The 22,361-nt window shown below is 42.2% G+C and overlaps 2 protein-coding genes and 1 pseudogene across 2 annotated transcripts; all 3 read right to left on the bottom strand.

The window, feature by feature from the left end:
- Nucleotides 1–818: 818 nt before the first annotated feature.
- LOC127207920 (olfactory receptor 2T27-like) lies at nt 819–1,826 on the bottom strand. Its single transcript, XM_051167277.1, has one exon. The coding sequence runs from the start codon at nt 1,824–1,826 to the stop codon at nt 819–821; it is 1,008 nt and encodes a 335-aa protein (XP_051023234.1).
- A 10,479-nt stretch (nt 1,827–12,305) lies between these two features.
- Nucleotides 12,306–13,262, bottom strand: LOC127208390 (olfactory receptor 2T29-like; annotated as a pseudogene).
- A 6,770-nt stretch (nt 13,263–20,032) lies between these two features.
- Nucleotides 20,033–20,995, bottom strand: LOC127208360 (olfactory receptor 2T29-like). Its single transcript, XM_051167781.1, has one exon. It carries the CDS (start codon nt 20,993–20,995, stop codon nt 20,033–20,035), a length of 963 nt encoding a protein of 320 aa, XP_051023738.1.
- Nucleotides 20,996–22,361: the final 1,366 nt, after the last annotated feature.

A 22,361-nucleotide genomic window follows, 5' to 3' on the forward strand; every position in this document is an offset into this window, starting at 1 on the left:
ATAAATGGTCTCAGCGGAAAGAACGAGGGAGGAAATGCTTAGGGAGGGTCCCTGGTCACGTGCACACGTTGTGATTACTTTCTAAGCCTGAAATGTTGTTCATGGTTTCACAACTGTAACACAATTGATTTTCTCTATTTTTATATCTGTAGTTAAATGCCATCTAACTTTTATTTTACCATATTTATTTTTAAGAGGTTGTGCCTGTGAGGGAGGGGGACCTGCGATTCTCAGTCTCTGGTGTGTGGTATGGGGCTTCATTATTGCTTGTTTCACTTACAGACGGCTGGATTGTGTGAAAATCCCATGCACCACAGCCTCAGAAAACACACTGAATATCGTCACTAACTGGAAATAAGCTCACTCATTAGTTCGATAAATATAAATGCTACGGCACTGACGACTCTCAAAAGGGTTTCAAGTGTAGCAAGGAAGGGCGATTTATGTCTCTTCCTGCTAAATGTAGTCAGTGATGTGTCCAGTTAGAAGAAAGAAGAATTTGATTGCATAAAATTATTTCAAGGGATTAAGTGAGAAGGAAACAGCGACAGGATGATATTTAAATTAGCAATGCCAATCAAAGTGGAAATGGTAGGATAGCAAGTAGGTTCTTGATTTGTGACTCAACCAATGAGGAAAACCCTTTGTCATTGCCCAGATGTTATTGTCACAATCCTGTGATTTTACAAATAAGTAATACTTACTAAGGGTTTACTGAAGCCACCACTATGGAACTAAGAACAACAACATTCTAACAAATTCCAGTTTATATGACTCTTATATGTTCCTTTCTCACAGAGCTCTATTTCCAGTTTGATTTAAGTTGACTTAAATTCACGTTTAAGGTGAAGAATAGGACATTTCTGAGAGCAGCACTGGAGGGACCCGGCACTGTCCCGGTTGCAGCATCTGCCGGTGCACTTGTGCAGGGCTCCTATCACCTCTTTGTTTCTCAGGCTGTAGATAAGAGGGTTGAGCATGGGGGTCACTATGGTGCCCAGCACTGCTCCTACCTGGTCTTGGTCAGGCGTGTGGGAAGAAGTGGGCGTCATGTAGATGAAGATGGCCTGACCAAAATAGAGACTCACCACAGTCAGGTGGGAGGAGCAGGTGGCCAGAGCTTTATTCCTCCCCTTGGGAGAGTTCATCCTGAGGACGGTGAGGAAGATGAGGGTGTAGGAGGTCAGGATCAGAGCGAATGGGGCCAGGAGAAAGATAATGGTCGACACAAACTTCACCATCTCGTAGACCGATGTATCCACACAAGACATTCTCAGTATGGCGGGCATCTCGCAGAAGTAATGACTGATCTCCCTGGAGCCACAGATGGGAAAGTTCATGGGGTAGACGGTATGAACGAGGGCGGCAACAACTGCTCCGATCCAGGTGGAGGTGGCCATCTTCAGACAGACCTTGGGGCTCATAAGAATGGTGTACCTCAGAGGATTACAGACAGCCACATAGCGGTCATAGGCCATCAGTGTCAGTAAGATGCACTCAGCAAGGCCAAGGGTGAGGAAGGAAAACATTTGAGTGGCACAGGCAAAGAAGGAGATGCTCTGCCTTCCGGTAAAGTAGTTGGTGGCTGCTTTGGGCACTGTGCAGGAGATGTAAGCCAGGTCAATGAGAGACAGCTGACTGAGCAGGAAGTACATGGGGGTGTGGAGATGGGGGTCCAGCCAGATGAGGAAGATCAGGAGAGAATTTCCAGTAGAGGCCAGAGCATAGATGAGGAGGATAAGGAAGATGAGAAGGTTTGGGTACCTGCAGCTGGGAAAGAGTCCCAGCAGGATGAAATCAGCTGTAGTTTTATTCTTTGGGTCCATATTTTCATTCAAAATTTCTTACGACAACTGAAAATCTGCAATGGTAAAGTAAAAAGCATCACAGAGAAAGCATTTGGCTGAAATAATTTTGGTCTCTTGGTCAGTGCCTCTGCTCTGTCCTCTGGGGCAGGTTTCCACAAGAGAGCTGTTGGGGTCAGACACAGAAATAGGCAACTGGGAGGGAGGTGGGCATCAGGAGCTATGATGGAAAATGCCAAGTTGCAGGTCACTGTGGCTAGTTAAAAAAAAAACAACAACCCACTAACGAAACAGCCTGTTCAGGTCTGAAAGGTTCAAGAAGTATTAACGGCAGGCAGCTGTTAGCTGACCTGAAGCTAACTGTCAGGCAATAAATAACATACTAAGTCAGTGACTGTGGAAGGAAGGGTTCTATACTTACTTTTAGCACAGCAAAGTGTAGTTCAGTGATGTATTATGTGACCAGGTAAGTGACTGCGACTAAAGGATACACAAAGAGTGGATTAGCAAAGCAGTTGCAAAAAGTGTTCCACCAGCACTCACGGCTTAGTCTTCAGGAGGTTAACACTGATGACCTGGGTTCACCTAGAAAGGAAGAAGAAGAAGAAGAAGAAGAAGAAGAAGAAGAAGAAGAAGAAGAAGAAGAAGAAGAAGAAGAAGAAGAAGAAGAAAAAGAAGAAGAAGAAGGAAGCATGACCCCTGGGACCTCCTGGTGTGAAAGGCCCCCCCCCATCCCCTTCCTTCTTTCTTGTAAGTCACATTTCTTGTCAACCACACAACATAGTCAGCTTTCCCTGTAGAATAAATCTTGTCTGAGTGATCAATAATCAAAGAGAGTCTGCACAATGCTTTTCTGTAAACGACAAAAGCGGATGCTACACGAAGTGTGTGGACACACTGCACCTGTAAAAGCTCTCCCTGTTCCCCACGCAGCACACAAATTGCTTTCTTAGGCCATCTAAGGAAACATCCAAGTGCTGTCAGGGACTTTAGGGAACACTGGGCTCCCTCTTGCATCTTGGACCATGAAATCAGACAGGGGTGCATGGACAGTAGTAGTAGAGGAGACGAGCAGTTTGTTCAGACAGCATATACTTTCTTCTAAGGGAGGGAGTGAGTCTGAGCTGGGAGTAAGGTCAGAAGCACAGTGATCCTGTGCCCTAGTAAGAGGGGGTTGCCATCTTTCTGTATGTAGATTGCTTCTGTACACTAACTTGCAGCCCTGTGCACAGCACTCTGCACCCCATCCCCCTGCCTCACAAGGGGAAGAGCAGTATTCAAGTAATGCTTCTCCCAGCCCAAAGTGCAACAGTTCCCAAAGGGGGACCTCTGGAGGGCGATGCTGTCTTTCCCCACTGACAATATTCACAGCAATGAACACTTACAAGCCGGCATGGTCCTTTTTTGCATGCTACCCCACCAGGTCTGTGTAAAACCTGGAGTCACTGAACAAGGCAGGGAGGCAGCACTGCCGTTCCTTAGCTGTTGGCTGGTGTGACAGAAGGACCCAGGATCCTCACTGGGTCAGGATGGGCTTTGACCTCTATAGTCAAGTCACTCACTGATGTATAGCATTGGGGCCTTATTTTTGTTGTTTTACCTCCTACCTCTGCCTCTTGTTGAAGAAGTGCGTTTCACATGATGCTGACTTCAACGTGAAGAACATTCTGTCTTTTCTCAGATCCAAACTTGCCTGTTCTTGCTTTGCAGCGTTTCTACCCTGGCTCTATGAATCTAGTACATGTCACTGGCCAGAGTTAACTTCCTCCATGGAGACAGTGTTTTTCCTCCCCATCTTTACTCTCCTGTTTTGCGCTGCAGTGTGAGCCTTAGGTAGCCCACATCACCTTTCTTGCTCTGTCCCATAACACTTTGCATTATATCAATCAGTTCTGGTCTTGAGAAGCCTGACCTTTGACCTTATAGCTACATTTCTGCTCCACACCTGGTTCAGGTTAAGAGCAATGTGATGGCTCACTGCTGGGTTCTGGCCAGATCAAGAGCTGCTAACTCTTCTGTGTGCCAGGGGAACTGGGGAACCTTTGGGAAGTCTTGTGGGAGTCCGTCCCCTGACTTCAATTAGTCGTAGACCTAGAAGCCTCTGGTGAGAACCTCACTGTCCAGCATTCTGTGCTGTTTGTTTGTAACTTGGCATTTGGATTTGCACTGTCTCAGGGGAGGTGGGAAGGAAACAGCGGTGCAGGGGAAAGAAGCAAAAGACTCTGAAATGATGATCGATCCGTCAGCGTGTCCTGTGGCAGTGATCCTGTCTGAACGAGGATGGCCCGGGGTCCTAGAGTGACAGAGGAGAAATAACAAGCTTGTGATAAGGGAAAAGAACCTAAAACACAGTCCTGGTAACCTGGGCTTTTCACAGGATAGTCTAAACTCTAAAGAGCAAAGTGTACACCGGCCTTTTGTCTCTGCTCCTCCAGACTCCACCATGACCACCAGAAGTTCAGCCCCCAACCTGGGTGAAGACACCCTACTCAACCACAGGCCGCACTGGCCAGAAGTCCAGAGAGGAAAAGAAAGCCAAGGAACAAAATACCCATCCAACAAAGACAAGCTGCACCCAAACCTATAATCACCCTAAACTCAGATACTTAGATGCCAGAAGAACACAACCAACAACAGCTAAGGCAGTATATACCACAAGAGCTCAGCTATCCAACTATTGCAAGCCCTGAATATTCCAACACAGCTGAAGCTCAAGAAAAAGACCTTATGTGAAGATGATTAGAGGCCCATGAAGAGCAAATAAATACATCCCTTAAAGAAATCCAAGAAGGCCAAGAAAACAAAAGTTGAATAAACAAAGGCCTGAAAATGGAAATAGAAGCAATAAGGAAAACACAAGCAGAAGGAAATGTGGAAATGGAAACTCTAGGTTAGGAAAAGGGAACTACAGACACAAGTATCACCAACAGGATACAAGAGATGGAGGATTGAATCTCTGGTGGTGAGGATAAGAGAAAAGAAATAGATTCATCAGTCAAAGAAAATGTTAAATCTTGACACAAAACATCTAAGAAAGACCAAACCTAAGTATAATAGGAATAGAAGGAGATGAATTCCAGTTCAAAGAGCAAAAAATATTTTCATAAAGATTATAGAAGAAAATTGTATTAACTTAAATAAGGAGATGTCTATAAAAGTACAAGAAGCTTATAGAATACCAAGTAGATTGGACCAGAAAAGAAAAGATAATAATCAAATCACTAAATATTAGGAAGATGAAATAATATTAAAAGCTTCAAGGGAAAAAGAGCAAGTAGCATATAAAGGCAGACCTATTAGATTTACTTAATCAAGGATCCAGAAGGGCCTGGACAGATGTCCTGTGGACTCTAAGAGACCAGAGATGTCAGCCCAGACTTCTTTGCCCAGCAAAACTTTCAATCACCATAGATGGAGAAAACAAGATATTCCATGGTAAAGTCAAATTTAAACAATATCTACCCACAAATCCAGCCCTACAGAAGGTACTATAGGAAAACTCCAACACAAGAAAGTTACTTACACCCGTGAAAGCACAAGAAATAAACATTCTCACAGCAGAAAAACAAAACAAGGGGAACACACACACACACACACACACACACACACACACACACACACACACACACCACCACCACCACCAAACAGGAATTAACAATCATTGGTCATGGATATCTCTCAATACCAGTGGGAAGGACACTTCATATTCATCAAGGGAAAAATCCACCAAGATAATCTTTCAGTTCTTAACATCTGTGCTCCAAATGCAAGGACACCCACCTTTGAAAGAGAAACATTATTAAAGCTTAATTCATACATTGACCATCATACATTGATGGTAGGAGACTTCAGTATCCCAGTCTTACAATGGACAGGTCATCCAGAAAAACTAAACCGAGACATACTGGAGCTAATAGCCATTATAAATAAAATGTAACAGATATCTACAGAAAAGTTTACCCAAACTCAAAAGAATATAAGTTCTTCTCAACACCTCACAGAATTTTCTCCAAAACTGACCACATACTCAGTCACAAAGTATTAAATGGATACAAGAAAATGGAAAAAAAAATTCTACTTCCTATCAGACCACTATGGATTAAAGCTGATTTTTAACAACAATAGCAATAATAGAAACCTACAAACTCATAGAAACTTAACAATTCCCAACTGAAAGCAAACTGGGTCAAGACAGAAATAAAGGACAAAATTAAAGAATTTCCAGAAGTCAATGAAAATGAACACACAAGAAAGTTGTGGAGCACACTGAAAGCTAAGAGAAAAGATAATATCACTAAATGCTTACCTATAGAAAAATTGGGAGATCCTATACTAGAAACTTAACACCACACCTCTACGCAGAAGAAGAAGAAGAAGAAGAAGAAGAAGAAGAAGAAGAAGAAGAAGAAGAAGAAGAAGAAGAAGAAGAACTGTATACACCCAAGAGAAGTAGACAGCAAGAAATAATCAAACTCAGGGCTGAAATTAACAAATAAAACAGAAACAAAGAGAACCATACAACCAATGAAACAAAGAGTTGGTTCTTTGACAAATCAACAAAATATACAAATTATATGAAAAAGTTTTCAAACTAATGAAAAGATGGAGTGAAATATCCAAACTAACAATATTAGAAATGAAAAGGGGGACATAACAACAGGCCCTGAGGAAATCTCAAGAATCATTAGGTACTCTACATTATTGGAAAATCTTAATTGATACCACTTACCAAAGTTAAGTCAAAAACAGGTCATCAATATATCTATAAACCTAAGGAATAGAAGAAGTCATTGAAAGTCTCTCAACCAAAATCAGCCCAGGGTCAAATGATTTTACTACAGAATTTTACTAGTCTTTCAAAGAGCTAACAGCAATACTTTTAAAATTATCCATCAAAGTAGAAACAGCAGAAACATTCCAAATTTATTTAACAAGGCCACAATCACCTTGATAACCAAACAGTACAAAAATTCAACAAAGAAAGAAAACTACTGACCAATTTCCCTTATAAACATAAATGCAAAAATGCTCAATAAAATGCTGGCAAAACTGAATCTCAGAACACATCAAAAAGATCATCCACCATGAACAAGTAGGCTTCATCTTAGAGATGAAGATGATTCAACATTAGAAAATTCATCAATGTGATCCATTATATGAACAAACTGAAAGGGAAAAAAAACCCCACATGATGACATCATTAGAACCCATAAAAATCTTTGACAAAAATCCAACACTGCTGCTGGGTGTGGTGGCACACGCCTTTAATTCCAGCACTTGGGAGACAGAGGCAGGTGGATCACTGAGTTCGAGGTCACCCTGGTCTACAAAATAAGTCCAGGACAGCCAAGGATACACCGAGAAACCCTGTCTAGAAAAACCTAAAAACCAAAACCAAGACCAAAAAACAAAAAGCAATCCAACACTGTTGTTGAATATTTATTAAATTCTAAAGGGCTTTTCTATGACCTGGCTGTTCCCCAATAATTGAGACAGAGACCTATTGGTTTATTTAAACAAGCCTTATACATAATAACTGGGTAGATATGATTTAAACTAATTTTCTAGAATAATCTGGCTATCTCCCATCTGCATTCCCCAAATTGTCCTGTCTGGGCTGGATAAGCTCCATCAGGCCACATCCTCTTTCTCCATTTTTTTCTCCCTCCTTCCCCCTCCCCCCACCCCACTCCAAGCCTCATGGTCCCAACATCAGAGCCCAAGCCCAGGAATGGAACTTCCACCTGCTTCTATTCTGCTTACTAATTGCCTGTCAGTAACTTTATTAATCAATCAGAGATAATTGGGGAGCAAAGTTTATACAACAATTCTTCAGTGTGCATGAGAATGTTCTCATCTGGACTGTAGCCAGATCTTGGGGCCCAGAAATGATCACTTGTATACATAGCACCAGACCAACCCCCAACAGTTCTCCCTTTCTGTCTAAATAGAAAGGCTCCTTCTCTTCAAATAATAAACTACATGCAATAAGGACAAGTTTAAAACAATTAAGAAAACCATCACATAATAATTTCATCTATAATGTCCAGTCCGTTTGTATTTGGCAACTTAGGAGAAAGTGCTCATGGTGAATTCAGAGTACTATACCCAAACAATTTTCTATCAACGCTTGTATTTAACAACCTAAAAATTCTACTTAGACCTAAAAATATCTTTTTTTAAAACATTTTTTATACTAAACAGCTTAAGGTTAGTTGTGAGACTATAACTTTCTCATCTTCAACCCCATCAGAGACGTGAGAAGGAATAAATATTACCTGAGTCTGTAGAAAGTGCAGAACAAGCAGCTTCCAAAATAGAAATAACAGAGGCAGCTGGTTACCTGGAGAGTCACCCAAGTTTCTTAGCAACTGTTGGAGCATTGTCTTCAGCCTTCTGGCCCAGAATATCTGACACACTTTTTGGTGAAGCAGGAAATATGAAGGGTTGCCTACTTTGTTCTTGTAAAGCTTGGCAGTTGATTTCCCTGTGTCTAGTTAGCCCATTTTGGATAGCATACTATCAGCAGTTGAATCAGGGGCAGTTTCTTGCTCAATGGCAGTCTGACACATTGAAGCAAACTCCATAAGGAGATTCTTTGATGCTCATCATCTTCTTTGAGGTAGGAGCTGACATGTCTCATTGTCAAAATAATCCCTAAAATAATAAAAAACATTTTAAAATGTCATATTCTGTAGGTCTCTGAGGTTTTTGAAGAACATCTATTTATTTATAGTACATCTGAATAGGCAAATATTGTTCATTTCTAGCTATTTACTATCTGTTTAACCTAGGAAATATTTCTGTAATAAACTAGACTGGTATCTGACACGACCATGAGTTTGATTGTCTGATTGTTAATTTGTATTTCCTAATTATCCACTTGGTAATATCTTTTTAAAAAAGACTAGAACTTTACCTTGCATTTTAAAATGAGTTGTATAGGCATAATACCTTATAAAAGAATTAAAATATATATACATGTTGTGTATCAAATACCTTTAAAATTTTATCAATATACAGTAATCCAAGTAAACCTTAAATTTGCATCAATATATAACAATTTAAACCTTAAACCTGTATTTGTATACAATAATACATATCAATGTAAAATATTTGATATTAGTAATAGCTCTATAGTTTAAGAGTAGATTCAACAATCTATCCTTTTTCCTATTATTCTTTTATTATTTACATTTTTCTTCCCCCATTTCTTTCTTTTCAACTCTTCTCACTCTACATAAGAAAAGGAGAAAAGAAGAAAGAGAAATCCCTGAGTTTAATGTCTTTTGCCTCATTTTTTCCCTGACTAAAACTGTAACACTTTGTAATCAAACCCCTTTTAACAATGACAAACATTTATAAACATCACCTTATCACACAGCCAAAAACCACCCACCCCATCTCTCAGAAAAGAAGGCATCGTGTTCTCTTAAAATTGTTTCCTGCTGTTTGGGGATGGCACTTTCTTTTTGGTGGCCCAAGAAAATTGGAAAATGGTCAGGTTGTAAGAAAACTAATTGTAACATTTGTTTTCCAGGTTCTAAATGCTGTAAAAAATCAGGCTTAAATGAAGTCCTGATTGGTTCAACAGTTTGAAAGGCTGTTCTGGAAACAAGCTTCGAATGAGGCAGTCTGAAGTTGGATCAAGCAGGATGCTAGAACAAACATGTCAGCATCTTAGCATCCTTTGGGATGAATCCTGTCAGGGCTGTTTTAAAATTCATTGGCGTCTGGTCCTTTTGTCCTGCAAACGCATAAACTTTCACAGGTAATATACACATTTGTATAAACATATGTATGGAATGTGCAGTGTGCACAATTAAACTGAAAATGATTTTTTTTTGACCAGGTGAAAGGCATCTGCCTTTGTTGAAAATGATTCTTTGCTCTTTATCTGAGCAGATGAAAGGCATCTGTCTTTATAAGTCAGTCTGAACTGTATAACCAAACGGTGATACCAGGTTTTACTTATGCCATATGAGAGGATGTCATGATGAGTAGATTTTAAAAAATGGTACATTTACACAATGGAGAATTACTTGGCTGTTAGGAAAAAAATGGCATCATGAAATTTGCAGGCAAATGGAGGAAACTAGAAAAAAAATCATCCTGAGTGAGGTAATCCAGACCTGGAAGATAAACAAGATATGTACTCACTTATAAGTGCACAGTAGTTGTTACATAAATGATAATCATGCTGTGATCCACAGGCTCGGCAAGGTTAAGTAACAAGGGAGGTTCTAGGGGGATGCATGGCTCTCCCTGCGAAGGGGAAATAGAACAGATTTTCGGTGGGAAGAGGAAGGATCACTTGGGGTGTGAAGAAAAAGAGTATGGGGGAGAGACAGCTGAGGTTGAAGGGCATTTGGGGGTCAATGTGGAACCCCACTACAGTGGAAACTTACTAGAACCTATGAAGGCATCTCTAGTGAGGACTTCTAGAACTTGTGAGAGTGGCCAACCATTGACTGGTTTAATTAGAGGCCCATGCCACAAAAGGGAGTCTATGCCCGACACTGCCACTGCCTGGACTACCAGGAAGCAGAAGCTGGATAACCCAGAGACCTTGGGTAGAACCAAACATGATGCCCCCCCCCAAATCAATGAAATGATTCCTAACAATGTACTGCTATATTCATCGATTGGTGCCTAGTCCAGTCAGCATCACAGAGGTTGGGAGCAGAGGCAGAGACCCACAGCCAAACATTAGGCATAGAGAGAGAGAGGGAGACCAAATTAGAGGTGTGCATTGTGTCTCTCACCTCAGAGCTCAAGGAACCCTATGAAAGAGAAGGAGGAGGAATCATGGGACCCAAAGTGATTGAGGATGCCAGGAGAACATGGCATACAGGTAACTGGTTGAAAGATGATTCTAGTTGGGGTCAATTAAGAAACTTGTCTCTCCCATTTGTTCCTTTTAATTCCTTTGGCTTCACCACATTCTTGTCAACTCAACTTCTGGGATAGCATTCCTGTAACACGTTACATGTAAATGCTGTGTGACATACAGAGAGTGGAAACAAATCAGACCCAGATCAGGATGGCTGCACTAGTTCCTTCTCCTAAAGATTGCTGTCCTGGTTCTCCTCACTCCTCAGAGTGAGCTCCCTCACCACAGGTCCTCAAACAGCAGCTGGCCTCCTCATGCACTGAGCCTGAGAGATGGTCAGTGGGAGTCCCTGCACTGAAGTCTCAGAGACAAAGACCTACACATGGTAAAAAGTCTGCAGCTGGCCACTGATGAACATGGTGAACATAGAGCCCTGATAGAGCCCTGTGAACATGGAGCCCTGATAGACCCTCTTTGAACATGGAGCATGAGAGCATTACAGACTCAAGGCCGACTTACCCCAGCCTGTCTATAGTGTCCTTAGGAGCTGTCCACTCTGACTACCCTGTGAACATGGAGCACTGATAGACCCTCTGTGAACATGGAGCACTGATAGACCCCCTGTGAACATGGAGCACTGATAGACCCTCTGTGAACATGGAGCATGAGAACATTACAGACTCAAGGCAGACTCACCCCAGCCTGTCTATAGCATCCTTAGAAGCTGTTCATTGCCCACTTTGGTTTCTGAGCCAGCATCCCAGTGACCATCAGGTGAAACCATTTAGATTGTATTGGCTTATGAGAATGCTAGTTTACCCCACACTGAAAGTGTTTCATGTCACCAGACAGCATCTGAGAACCATGGCAGAGTTTTTGTCACTTTGCTATAACATGCATACTGATGGTTCCACAAGTGTATTTGAAAAATACCTGGAGTTATGACATGCGACTTGATTGTACTTTGTAACTTTCCATGAAACTTGAACATGTCATTGGGGGAAACATGAGTTCCTGGTCCATGGTCACTTGCTTTTGGCTTAAAATGAACTATGCCTTATTTCTTGTGAAATGAGAGCAGTGTTTGTTTTGGGGGGGATACATTTATATGCAAATAGAGCCACACAGACAATTTGAAGCCCTCTGTGCCACTTGTACTATCCAGATTTAAATACACTGTAACCCTTATCTTTACTATATTATAAGACAGGAGCTGAAGAGAGGAAGATCTGGATCTAGGTCTTTACTTTTATCTGATTTCAAATTTACATAAATTATCAAGAAATACACAGGATTATTTCAATATTTATCTCACTTCACCTCTTATTAACTTTGATAACCACTTTTCTTTCAACTCACTCTATCTTTTATCAGTTGAACACCTCATGGTCATTTATTACTCAATATGACACTCATTTTGAACAATAAGACTATTGACACACAAAATTGAATAGCCATTATCAACTTCATAAAATGTAATGTTGACAGAATATATGTAGAGTTTGAATGGACAAGAAGTATATTAATGGAGAAATTTTCAGAACAGATAACGAATTCTTCAAAATTGGATGAATATGAAATAAAACATGAAATAAGACAACAGCAAGAGACCTGGAACAACAGATATGTAGAGATAAAGAAAAGAAACCTTCCCTTCCAAATTATTTTTATTGCTTCTTGAAAGAGAATTTCCCACCCAACAATTTCTTCATAGCATCTTTTACATTTTTATTCCTAAGGCTATAGATTAGTGGGTTCAACAAAGGGGTGAGTATTGTGTAAAACACAGACACCACCATGTCCTTCTCAGGGGTGTGGAAGGAGGCAGGGAGCATGTAGGTGTAGACAGCAGCGCCATAGAACAGGATGACCACAGTCATGTGGGAGGAGCAGGTGGCAAAGGCCTTCTTCCTGCCCTCTGCCGAGTTCATCCTGAGGACAGTGAGGAGGATGGACGAATAGGAGCTGGAGATGACCGTCACAGGGATGAAAATCATGAGCACACAGCACAGGTACATGAGGGTCTCAGAGAGCCAGGTGTCTGAACAGGACAGCTTTGTCACAGCGGGGACCTCACAGAAGAAGTGGTGGATCTCCCGGGACCCACAGAATGGGAAGGTCATGGTGACAGGGGTCAGCATGAAGCCATCCAAGGATCCCAGGAACCAGCAGACAGATGTCAGGAGGAGACACACTCTACGGTTCATGAGGACCGGATAACGGAGTGGGTGACAGATGGCCACATAGCGGTCATAAGACATGGCAGACAGAAGGAAAAATTCTGAACCTCCTAGTGTCAGGTAGAGGAACATCTGCATCCCACAGGCAGCAGCTGAGATCGTGTGGCTCCCTAGGACCTGGTCCATGAGCATCTTGGGCACAGTGACAGAAATGTACATCATGTCCATGAGGGACAGCTGGCTGATGAAAAAGTACATGGGAGTGTGGAGGTGTGTGTCAGAGACTATCAGAAGGACCAGGAGGGTGTTTCCTGACAAGGCCATCAGGAAAACCACAAATATGACCACAGCAAGCAGGGCAGGGTGTTTGGCTTGACTGAAGAATCCCACCAGGGTGAAATCTGACAGGCCAGTGTAGTTGCTCATTTAGGGGTTGATGTCCATGGGTGTTTCCTAGGCAACCAAGAAGCTTTGGGGTTAGTGAACGTTTACTGATATGTGTACAAGCCTACTGTGCTGAGAATGCTCTCTGGGTCTGTAGATCTGAGAATAATAAAATACCTATAATTTAACAAATTTTTAAAAAGTAAGAAGTCACATCTGTGTGTAGAGCCACAACACCTCAGATTAGAGCTCTACACTCCATGTTTGTAACCTTTTCTGATGACAAATCGTGTCCTCTAATAACAAGTTCTTCCAATTTGCAAGATAATTTTTTTTTGCTACTAACAGAAATAGTGAATTACTGACCAAAACAAACCTACAAAACCCAAAGAAAGTGAAATGCAAACAAGAAAACAAGCAAACACATTATTTAGAGAACTGATGGACACACAAGTTACTCTCCACGACCATTGTAGAGCCTGCTTCTAATATTAACACAGCATGAGATGAATGCTCCAGTTTGAGATTCATTGAAGAATCTGGTTTTTAAAATAAGATGGTAAAAGATCTTAGTTGAGCAATGCACACAGTCCAGTGACTTTGAAGTGTCCTATACGTGTTTGTCTTGATAGATAGATGCTCTTTAAATATACATTCATATGAACATGTTCATGTGAAAATGTAGATAGAAAAATACATATAATGTGTTTACTCATCTAACGCGGGTTGGACAGAGTTAGTGGGATGCCTCACCCTATTCCCATGTCACTTCTCCAAGTTCCTCTTTTCACAGGGTCCACACTTAGCTCTCATGCTAAGCAGGGAGCAGAGGAGTCAACAGTCTCTGCCGGCTGCCAGGCCAGGCTGTGGCAGCAGCGTCTCCGTGGCCTGCCAGCCACTTCTTCATGGAGTCTGAGAAGCAGAGAGAACACAGCCCTGAGATGTTCACTCCATGCTCACAGCCTGCCTCTGCGATAGATGCTGACAGGAAACCAGGGACACATTAACCTTGATTGCATTAAACAAGGGTCATGTCTGTATATGCTGAGAAACTAGTTCATAAATGTGAATTACGTGCGGAGGTTTACGTAGGAACAACATAGTAAGAAATAGCAATAGACAGAATGTATCCGACCTTTCTGATGAGGCTCAGGGAATGTCTTTTCTACACATACTTTTAAAGAGAAACGACTTCTTAAAAAATTTCTGAACTAGTGGATATTACAATTTGAAAGACCTGAGCAATAGGAAGGATTTGAAATCTCCTGTTTCTGAGATGTTAGCAAGAATTACAATGGAGAGGCTGTTGAGACAGTGATCTCAAGTGTCAGCCACATTTCATATCTATGTCAAGATTCTAAAAAGAAACTTGCAAAAAGAAATCTGAACCTGAAGTCCTTATAGGGCTGCTGATGGGGCAGAGAGCACGGCAGTTTTCATGATACTTTCCTGTAAAAGCAAGACAAATCTGAGACCTACAGGAGCAGATGGGCAGAGATATGGACAGGAAATAGATTGAGAGGAAGAAATGGGATACATTTACATTTTAAAAGACTTATTCATGAAAGAAAACTTACATGTATTTAAAAGTGTAAGTTCTTCAAAGTTGGCCTTATATTTGTCTACTGACCCAGTTCGGGGAGCACACAGAGAATAAAGACTGGAGAGGGAGCCACAGTCTATAAGATGCTCTGAATACTGTTGGTTGGGGGAGTGGAAGCCTGGAGGCAGGTGAGGGGCAGGAGGGGTGCTGGAAAGGGCAATGCACTCTATTAAATGAGGGCCTACAGCATGAATGTCCCCGGGCAGCAGTGAGACCAGGAACGTGGTGTCTGCACAAGGCATGGGACTAGCAGCCAGCTCGCCCTTACCCATGCTGTGCTATCAGATTTCATGGGAGCAGCTTGGTGCATTGTTAACACTTTGTATCACTAACAGTGAAGGTAGAGAAAGGACAGAGCATCATCCCAAGCCAGCAGCATCCCTGAGCCACCGTGGTCCTTCCATAGGCGTCACCATGTATTCTTCTTTCACAGAGGAGAAGCTCAGGGTCTCAGGGCATCTGCCTCACATCACACAAAAACTGACAGTATCAGTGCTTAACTTGTGTGTAGGCAGAGGGGGACCTGCCTGGGTTCTATGAGAAACACCACATCTCCTGCAACATATATTTTTGAATGTTTGAATTTAGAATACCCACTTTTTGCTTCATATGATAAGACATAATTTTGCATTGTCCTATGAACACTTAAAAATATACAAGGAAGAGTGAATACGGTGGCAGATGCCTACCACAATCCTGGAACTGGTGAAACTGAGGCAGGCACTGCTTTCACCAATGAAATCAAAGCAAGTCCGGTGTGTGTGTGTGTGTGTGTGTGTGTGTGTGTGTGTGTGTGTGTGTGTGTGTGTGTAGAAGACTAATAGGTAAGAGACCTTGTTTCAAAACCACCAAAAATATATCAGTGAAGGTTGGAACACATATTGCTTCATTCATTAGTTAGGAAAAAAAATCTCAATAAGAAAATACTAAAAGGAAGCTTTAGGGAGAAGAGAGGTAGGGTGGCACATGTTGTTACCTTTAACACTCAGGAGGTAGAGTCCAGTAAATCTCTGAGTCTACAAAATGAGTTCCAGAACAGCCAGGGCTACACAGAGTACCCTGTCTCAAAACCCAACCCGAACAAACGAACGAAGAAGAAGAAGGAAGAGGAGAAGGATGATGATGATGATGATACCAATTTCTTTTCTCCACATGAAAATCACACAATAAAGGACAAAACAGGCCCCATAGAGAAAGCACCGACCATCTTCTGACCACCCTGTGCCCCGCAGACTCTCCTGTCAGGTCCTATTTACCATCAGATGCAGATGCAGCCTGGGCCACATGGGACAAGGGACAAGCTGGTTAAGTGCACAAGGAGCAGGAGGCAAGTGACGTCATCCCTGACTGGACTCTGCTCATCCCTGGATACAGATTTGGCTAATAGTTTCCCTCTGGGACTTTAAAGAAGAGTGTAACCAAGGGAGCCAGGGATGCTGACAGAAAGCGCAACCACAGCCTGATTTACTGCTCAGTTTTGTTAAAATGGGAAATCATAGTCAGTATTCACAATAGCCTGCACATCGCCATCATAAGTAACAATCTGGTCCAACATGAGTCAGTTACTGGATGTCCAGGACCTTGTTCACTGTAGAGAATTCTCTTTTTATCCATGTGTGTGTGTGTTCATATAACTTTCCTGTAGCTTTTGTGACATGTTATCTTTCATAGAAGTAGACTCTGAAGCTTGTGTTCAGACTTTACGTTGTAAACACTTCCCCCACTTGCAAGTAACCCTGAAGCCTGTGCCATCTTGCCCTCCCCCTACCCCAAAATTAAATGAAATAATGGGTACCCTTAGCATATTGACTGAATCAAGTCGAGAACTACACACACGCCTTCATGAAAAAAAGTATTGGAAAGACTAGAGATTAAAGAGACATACTTTGACATAATAAAGGCAATTTATTGCAAGCCTATAGCTTATGTCAAACTAAATGGAGAAAAACTAGAAGCAATTCCACTAAAATCGGGGACAAGACAATGCTGTGTACTCTTTCCATATCTATTCAATACAGTACTTGAAGTTCTAGTTAAAGAAGTAAGACTACTGAAGAGCCGGGCGTGGTGGCGCACGCCTTTAATCCCAGCACTCGGGAGGCAGAGGCAGGCGGATCGCTGTGAGTTCGAGGCCAGCCTGGTCTACAAAGTGAGTCCAGGATGGCCAAGGCTACACAGAGAAACCCTGTCTCAAAAAACCAAAAAAAAAAAAAAAAAAAAAAAAAAAAGACTACTGAAGGAGATCAAAAGGATACAATTGGAAAAGGAAGGCGTCAAAGTATTGCTATTTGCTGTTGATATGGTAATATACATAAATAACCCCAAAAATTCTACCCGGGAACTCTGACATCTGAGAAACACAGTCAGTGAAGTGGCCGGATACAGCACTAAGTCAAAAATTCAGTAGTCCTCCCCACTTATATATAAACAATAAACGGGCTGAGAAAGAAATCAGGGAAACAACACCCTGATAGAATATCTTGGCGTCACTCTGACCAAGCCAGTTAAAGAGTTGTATGATGAAAATTTCAAGTTTTTGCAGAAGGAATTTGCAGAAGATACTGGAAGATGAAATAGTTAAATATAAGAACTGAGTGGCAGTGGCTGGTTCTAGACATGTAGTTATCCTTCAGAAATGAGGTTGGCTATGAGAAACAGCTTTGAGGCAGTGACTGGAACTTCAGCTAGGGAGCATTACAAAGGAAGAGTACATCATTTTAAAAACACTGTTTTCCTGATTGTGACATACATGATTTCGATAGGTCAACAATAATTGTAGAATTTTGACTTGCCATGAATTTGGCTTCTACTTTCTATCTTTAGCCACAGAAATATTTGATAAATGGGGAAAGGGCAGTTCTCTTAGGAAGGAAGTGGAAATAATACCACGTTTATAGTCTGATTTCATCTACAAGGTGGATTTATAATTATTAACCCAAACTACAGCCTGGTGTAACACACTCGCAACAGAACAAGCACAGATACAGCCTATAAATATGAGATGCAAAAACTAGGAAACTGGAGAACAACTGTTCTTAAAATTAGGACTAGCTATTCCATATAAAATTCCACCTAAGTAGAGGCTTACCAAGAGAAAGCAAAGATACAAGAAAGTAAATTACTTCAAATATTCTAAACTGAAGAGCAGAGATGAAGCCTACAGGTAGCTGGTAGAAAGATGATTCTAGCTATGGTCAATTAAGAAACTGATTTCTGTCTTTTGCTCCTTTTAATTCCTTTGGCCTCACCGCATTCTTGCCAACTCAACTTCTGGGATAGCATTCCTGTAACACGTCACGTGTAAATGCTGTGTGACATACAGAGAGTGGAAACAAATCAGACCCAGATCAGGATGGCTGCATTAGCTCCTTCTCCTAAAGATTGCTGTCCTGGTTCTCCTCACTCCTCAGAGTGAGCTCCCTCACAACAGGTCCTCAAGCAGCAGCTGGCCTCCTTATGCACCGAGCCTGAGAGATGGTCAGTGGGAGTCCCTGCACTGAAGTCTCAGAGACAAAGACCTACACATGGTAAAAAGTCTGCAGCTGGCCACTGGTGAACACGGTGAACATGGAGCCCTGATAGAGCCCTGTGAATATGGAGCCCTGATAGACCCTCTGTGAACATGGAGCACTGATAGATCCTCTGTGAACATGGAAAGCTGATAGACCCCTGTGAACATGGAGCACTAATAGACCCCTGTGAACATGGAGCACTGATAGACCCTTGTGAACATGGAGCACTGATAGACCCTTGTGAACATGGAGCACTGATAGACCCTCTGTGTACATGGAGCACTGACAGACCCTCTGTGAACATGGAGCACTGACAGACCCCCTGTGAACATGGAGCACTGACAGACCCTCTGTGAACATGGAGCGCTGATAGATCCCCTGTGAACATGGAGCACTGACAGACCCTCTGTGAACATGGAGCATTGATAGACCCTCTGTGAACATGGAGCACTGATAGACCCCTGTGAACATGGAGCACTGACAGACCCTCTGTGAACATGGAGCACTGACAGACCCTCTGTGTACATGGAGCACTGACAGACCCCCTGTGAACATGGAGCACTGACAGACCCTCTGTGTACATGGAGCATTGATAGACCCCCTGTGAACATGGAGCACTGACAGACCCTCTGTGTACATGGAACACTGACAGACCCCCTGTGAACATGGAGCACTGATAGACCCTCTGTGAACATGGAGCATTGATAGATCCCCTGTGAACATGGAGCATGAGAGCATTACAGACTCAAGGCAGAATTACCCCAGCCTGTCTATAGTGTCCTTAGGAGCTGGTCACTGTCCACTCTGATTTCCAAACCAGCATCGCTGTGACTACCAGGTGAAACCTTTTGGAGTATATAAGCTTATCAGAATGCCAGCTTCCCCCACAGTAAAAGTCCCTTGTCACCAGACAGCAACTGAGAACCATGACAGAGAGTTTGCCATTCTCTGTATCCTGAATCCTGATGTTTTCACAAGTGGAGTTGAAAAATGCCTTGGGTTATGATTTATGATTTGTCTGTGCTTTGTAACTTCCCTTGAGACTTTGGAACATGTCTTTGGGAGTCCATGTTACTGGGCCATGGCCACTTGCTTATAGAATAAGCTGTATCCCATTTCCGTTGATGGGAAAGCTGTGCTGGCTATGTGGTATACCTTTTTATGTAGCTACAGCTACACCGACAATTTGAAACATCAGGAGGCACCAGATCTATCTAGATTTAAATTTGTTTTAGACATTATTGTTTCTATATCCTAATGCACAAAGTGGACGGAGAAAAGTATATCATGCTCTTTATATTTTTCCCGTTTAAAATTTGCATAAATTATCAAGAAGGCACAGAATACATTCAATATGCCATTTACAGGAAACCATTTCTTCTTAACCTAGTTTATTCCAACTCACTCTACCCTTTAACATATGAACATCTTATGACTATTGCTCAATATGACATAATATTTGAATGATTAGACTAAACAGCCACAAAATTAAATCACCATTATCAAGTTCATAAAATGTAACAGTGAGAGAATACAAATAGAAATTTTGATTGGATGAGAAGTATGACAATGAATAAAATTTTGGAAAAGAAATAATTCTTCCAAAGGGGATGAAGAAGAAATGAGACAAGATGAATGGGGAATAACATCAGCATGAGGCCTGCGACAAATGGATGTATAAACTCAAGGAAAAGAACCCATGTGTTTCAATTTATTTACTTCATTGTTTCCTGAAAGAGGGGTCTCACAGTGAACAGCTTCTTCATAGCCTCTGTGACATTCTTATTCCGAAGGCTATAGATTAGGGGGTTCAACAGAGGGGTGAGTATTGTGTAAAACACAGACACCACCATGTCCTTCTCAGGGGTGTGGAAGGAGGCAGGGAGCATGTAGGTGTAGACAGCAGCGCCATAGAACAGGATGACCACAGTCATGTGGGAGGAGCAGGTGGCAAAGGCCTTCTTCCTGCCCTCTGCCGAGTTCATCCTGAGGACAGTGAGGAGGATGGATGAATAGGAGCTGGAGATGACCGTCACAGGGATGAGAAGCATGAGCACACAGCACAGGTACATGAGGGTCTCAGAGAGCCAGGTGTCTGAACAGGACAGCTTTGTCACAGCGGGAACCTCACAGAAGAAGTGGTGGATCTCCCGGGACCCACAGAATGGGAAGGTCATGGTGACAGGGGTCAGCATGAAACCATCCAAGGATCCCAGGAACCAACAGACAGATGTCAGGAGAAGACACACTCTACGGTTCATGAGGACAGGGTAACGGAGTGGGTGACAGATGGCCACATAGCGGTCATAAGACATGGCAGACAGAAGGAAAAATTCTGAACCTACAAGTGTCAAGTACAGAAACATCTGCATCCCACAGGCAGCAGCTGAGATCGTGTGGCTCCCTAGGACCTGGTCCATGAGCATCTTGGGCACAGTGACAGAAATGTACATCATGTCCATGAGGGACAGCTGGCTGATGAAAAAGTACATGGGAGTGTGGAGGTGTGTGTCAGAGAGTATCAGAAGGATTAGGATGGCGTTCCCTGACAAGGCCACCAGGAAAACCACAAATATGACCACAGCAAGCAGGGCAGGGTGTTTGGCTTGACTGAAGAGTCCCACCAGGGTGAAATCTGACAGGCCAGTGTAGTTGCTCATCCAGGGGTTGATGTCCATGGGAGTCCCCTAGGCAACCAAGAGGCTTTGGGGTCAGTGAAGGCTTACTGATATGTGCACAAGCCTACTGTGCTGGGAAAGATTCCCAGTCCAGTAGATCCAAGCATGACAGTCTACCTAAAATTTAGTAATTAAAAAAGGTAAGAATTCACATCTGTGGGTAGAACCATCACAACTTAGAATAGCGGCACCACATTTTATGGTCATAATCTTTCCTGATGACAAATAATAGTGTTCTCTATCAACAAGTTCTTCTGATTTGCCGGATGATATTATGCTACTAACAGAAATAGTGAAAACAAACCAACAAAAACCAAAGAAAGTGAAATGCAAGCAAACACATTATTTAGAGAACTGATGGACACACAAGTTACTCTCCACGACCATTGTAGAGCTGCTTCTAATATTAACACAGCATGAGATGAATGCTCCAGTTTGAGATTCACTGAAGAATCTGGTTTTTAAAATAAGATGGTAAAAGATCTTAGTTGAGCAATGCACACAGTCCAGTGACTTTGAAGTGTCCTATACGTGTTTGTCTTGATAGATAGATGCTCTTTAAATATACATTCATATGAACATGTTCATGTGAAAATGTAGATAGAAAAATACATATAATGTGTTTACTCATCTAACGCGGGTTGGACAGAGTTAGTGGGATGCCTCACCCTATTCCCATGTCACTTCTCCAAGTTCCTCTTTTCACAGGGTCCACACTTAGCTCTCATGCTAAGCAGGGAGCAGAGGAGTCAACAGTCTCTGCCGGCTGCCAGGCCAGGCTGTGGCAGCAGCGTCTCCGTGGCCTGCCAGCCACTTCTTCATGGAGTCTGAGAAGCAGAGAGAACACAGCCCTGAGACGTTCCCGATAGAAATTCACCATTCCCTCCACTCCATGCTCACAGCCTGCCTCTGCGATAGATGCTGACAGAAACCAGGGCACATTAACCCTGATTGCATTAAATAAGGGTCATGTGTATGCATCATGGGAAACTACTGCTTAAATGTGAATTGCATGTGAAGGTTCACAAAGGAACAACATTGTAAGAAATAGTATCAGAAAGAATGTATCTGGCCTTTTTGATGAGGCTCAGTGAATACCTCTCCTACACGTCCTTTTAAAGAGAGAAGATTTTTAAAGTTTTAAAAATTTCTGAATGAGTAGTTATTTCATTTGTAAAGCTCTAAACAATAAGAAGGATTTGAAATTTCCCCATTCATCTGCTAGCGAGGTTACATGGGAGGGGCTGTAGAGACAGTGATCTCAAGTCTCAGGCACATTTCATATCTCTGTCAAGATTTTAAACTAAGACACAAAGCCAAACCCTATCCTAAAGTCCTTGCTGCACCATGTTCTGTCTGAGCTGCA

The sequence above is a fragment of the Acomys russatus genome, chromosome 25 (assembly GCF_903995435.1).
Source record: "Acomys russatus chromosome 25, mAcoRus1.1, whole genome shotgun sequence".
NCBI lineage: Eukaryota > Metazoa > Chordata > Mammalia > Rodentia > Muridae > Acomys > Acomys russatus.

Bases quoted from the DNA above. Each gene is read 5' to 3' on its own strand.
- LOC127208360 (XM_051167781.1), bottom strand. From the start codon at position 20,995: ATGGACATCAACCCCTGGATGAGCAACTACACTGGCCTGTCAGATTTC.
- LOC127207920 (XM_051167277.1), bottom strand. From the start codon at position 1,826: ATGGACCCAAAGAATAAAACTACAGCTGATTTCATCCTGCTGGGACTC.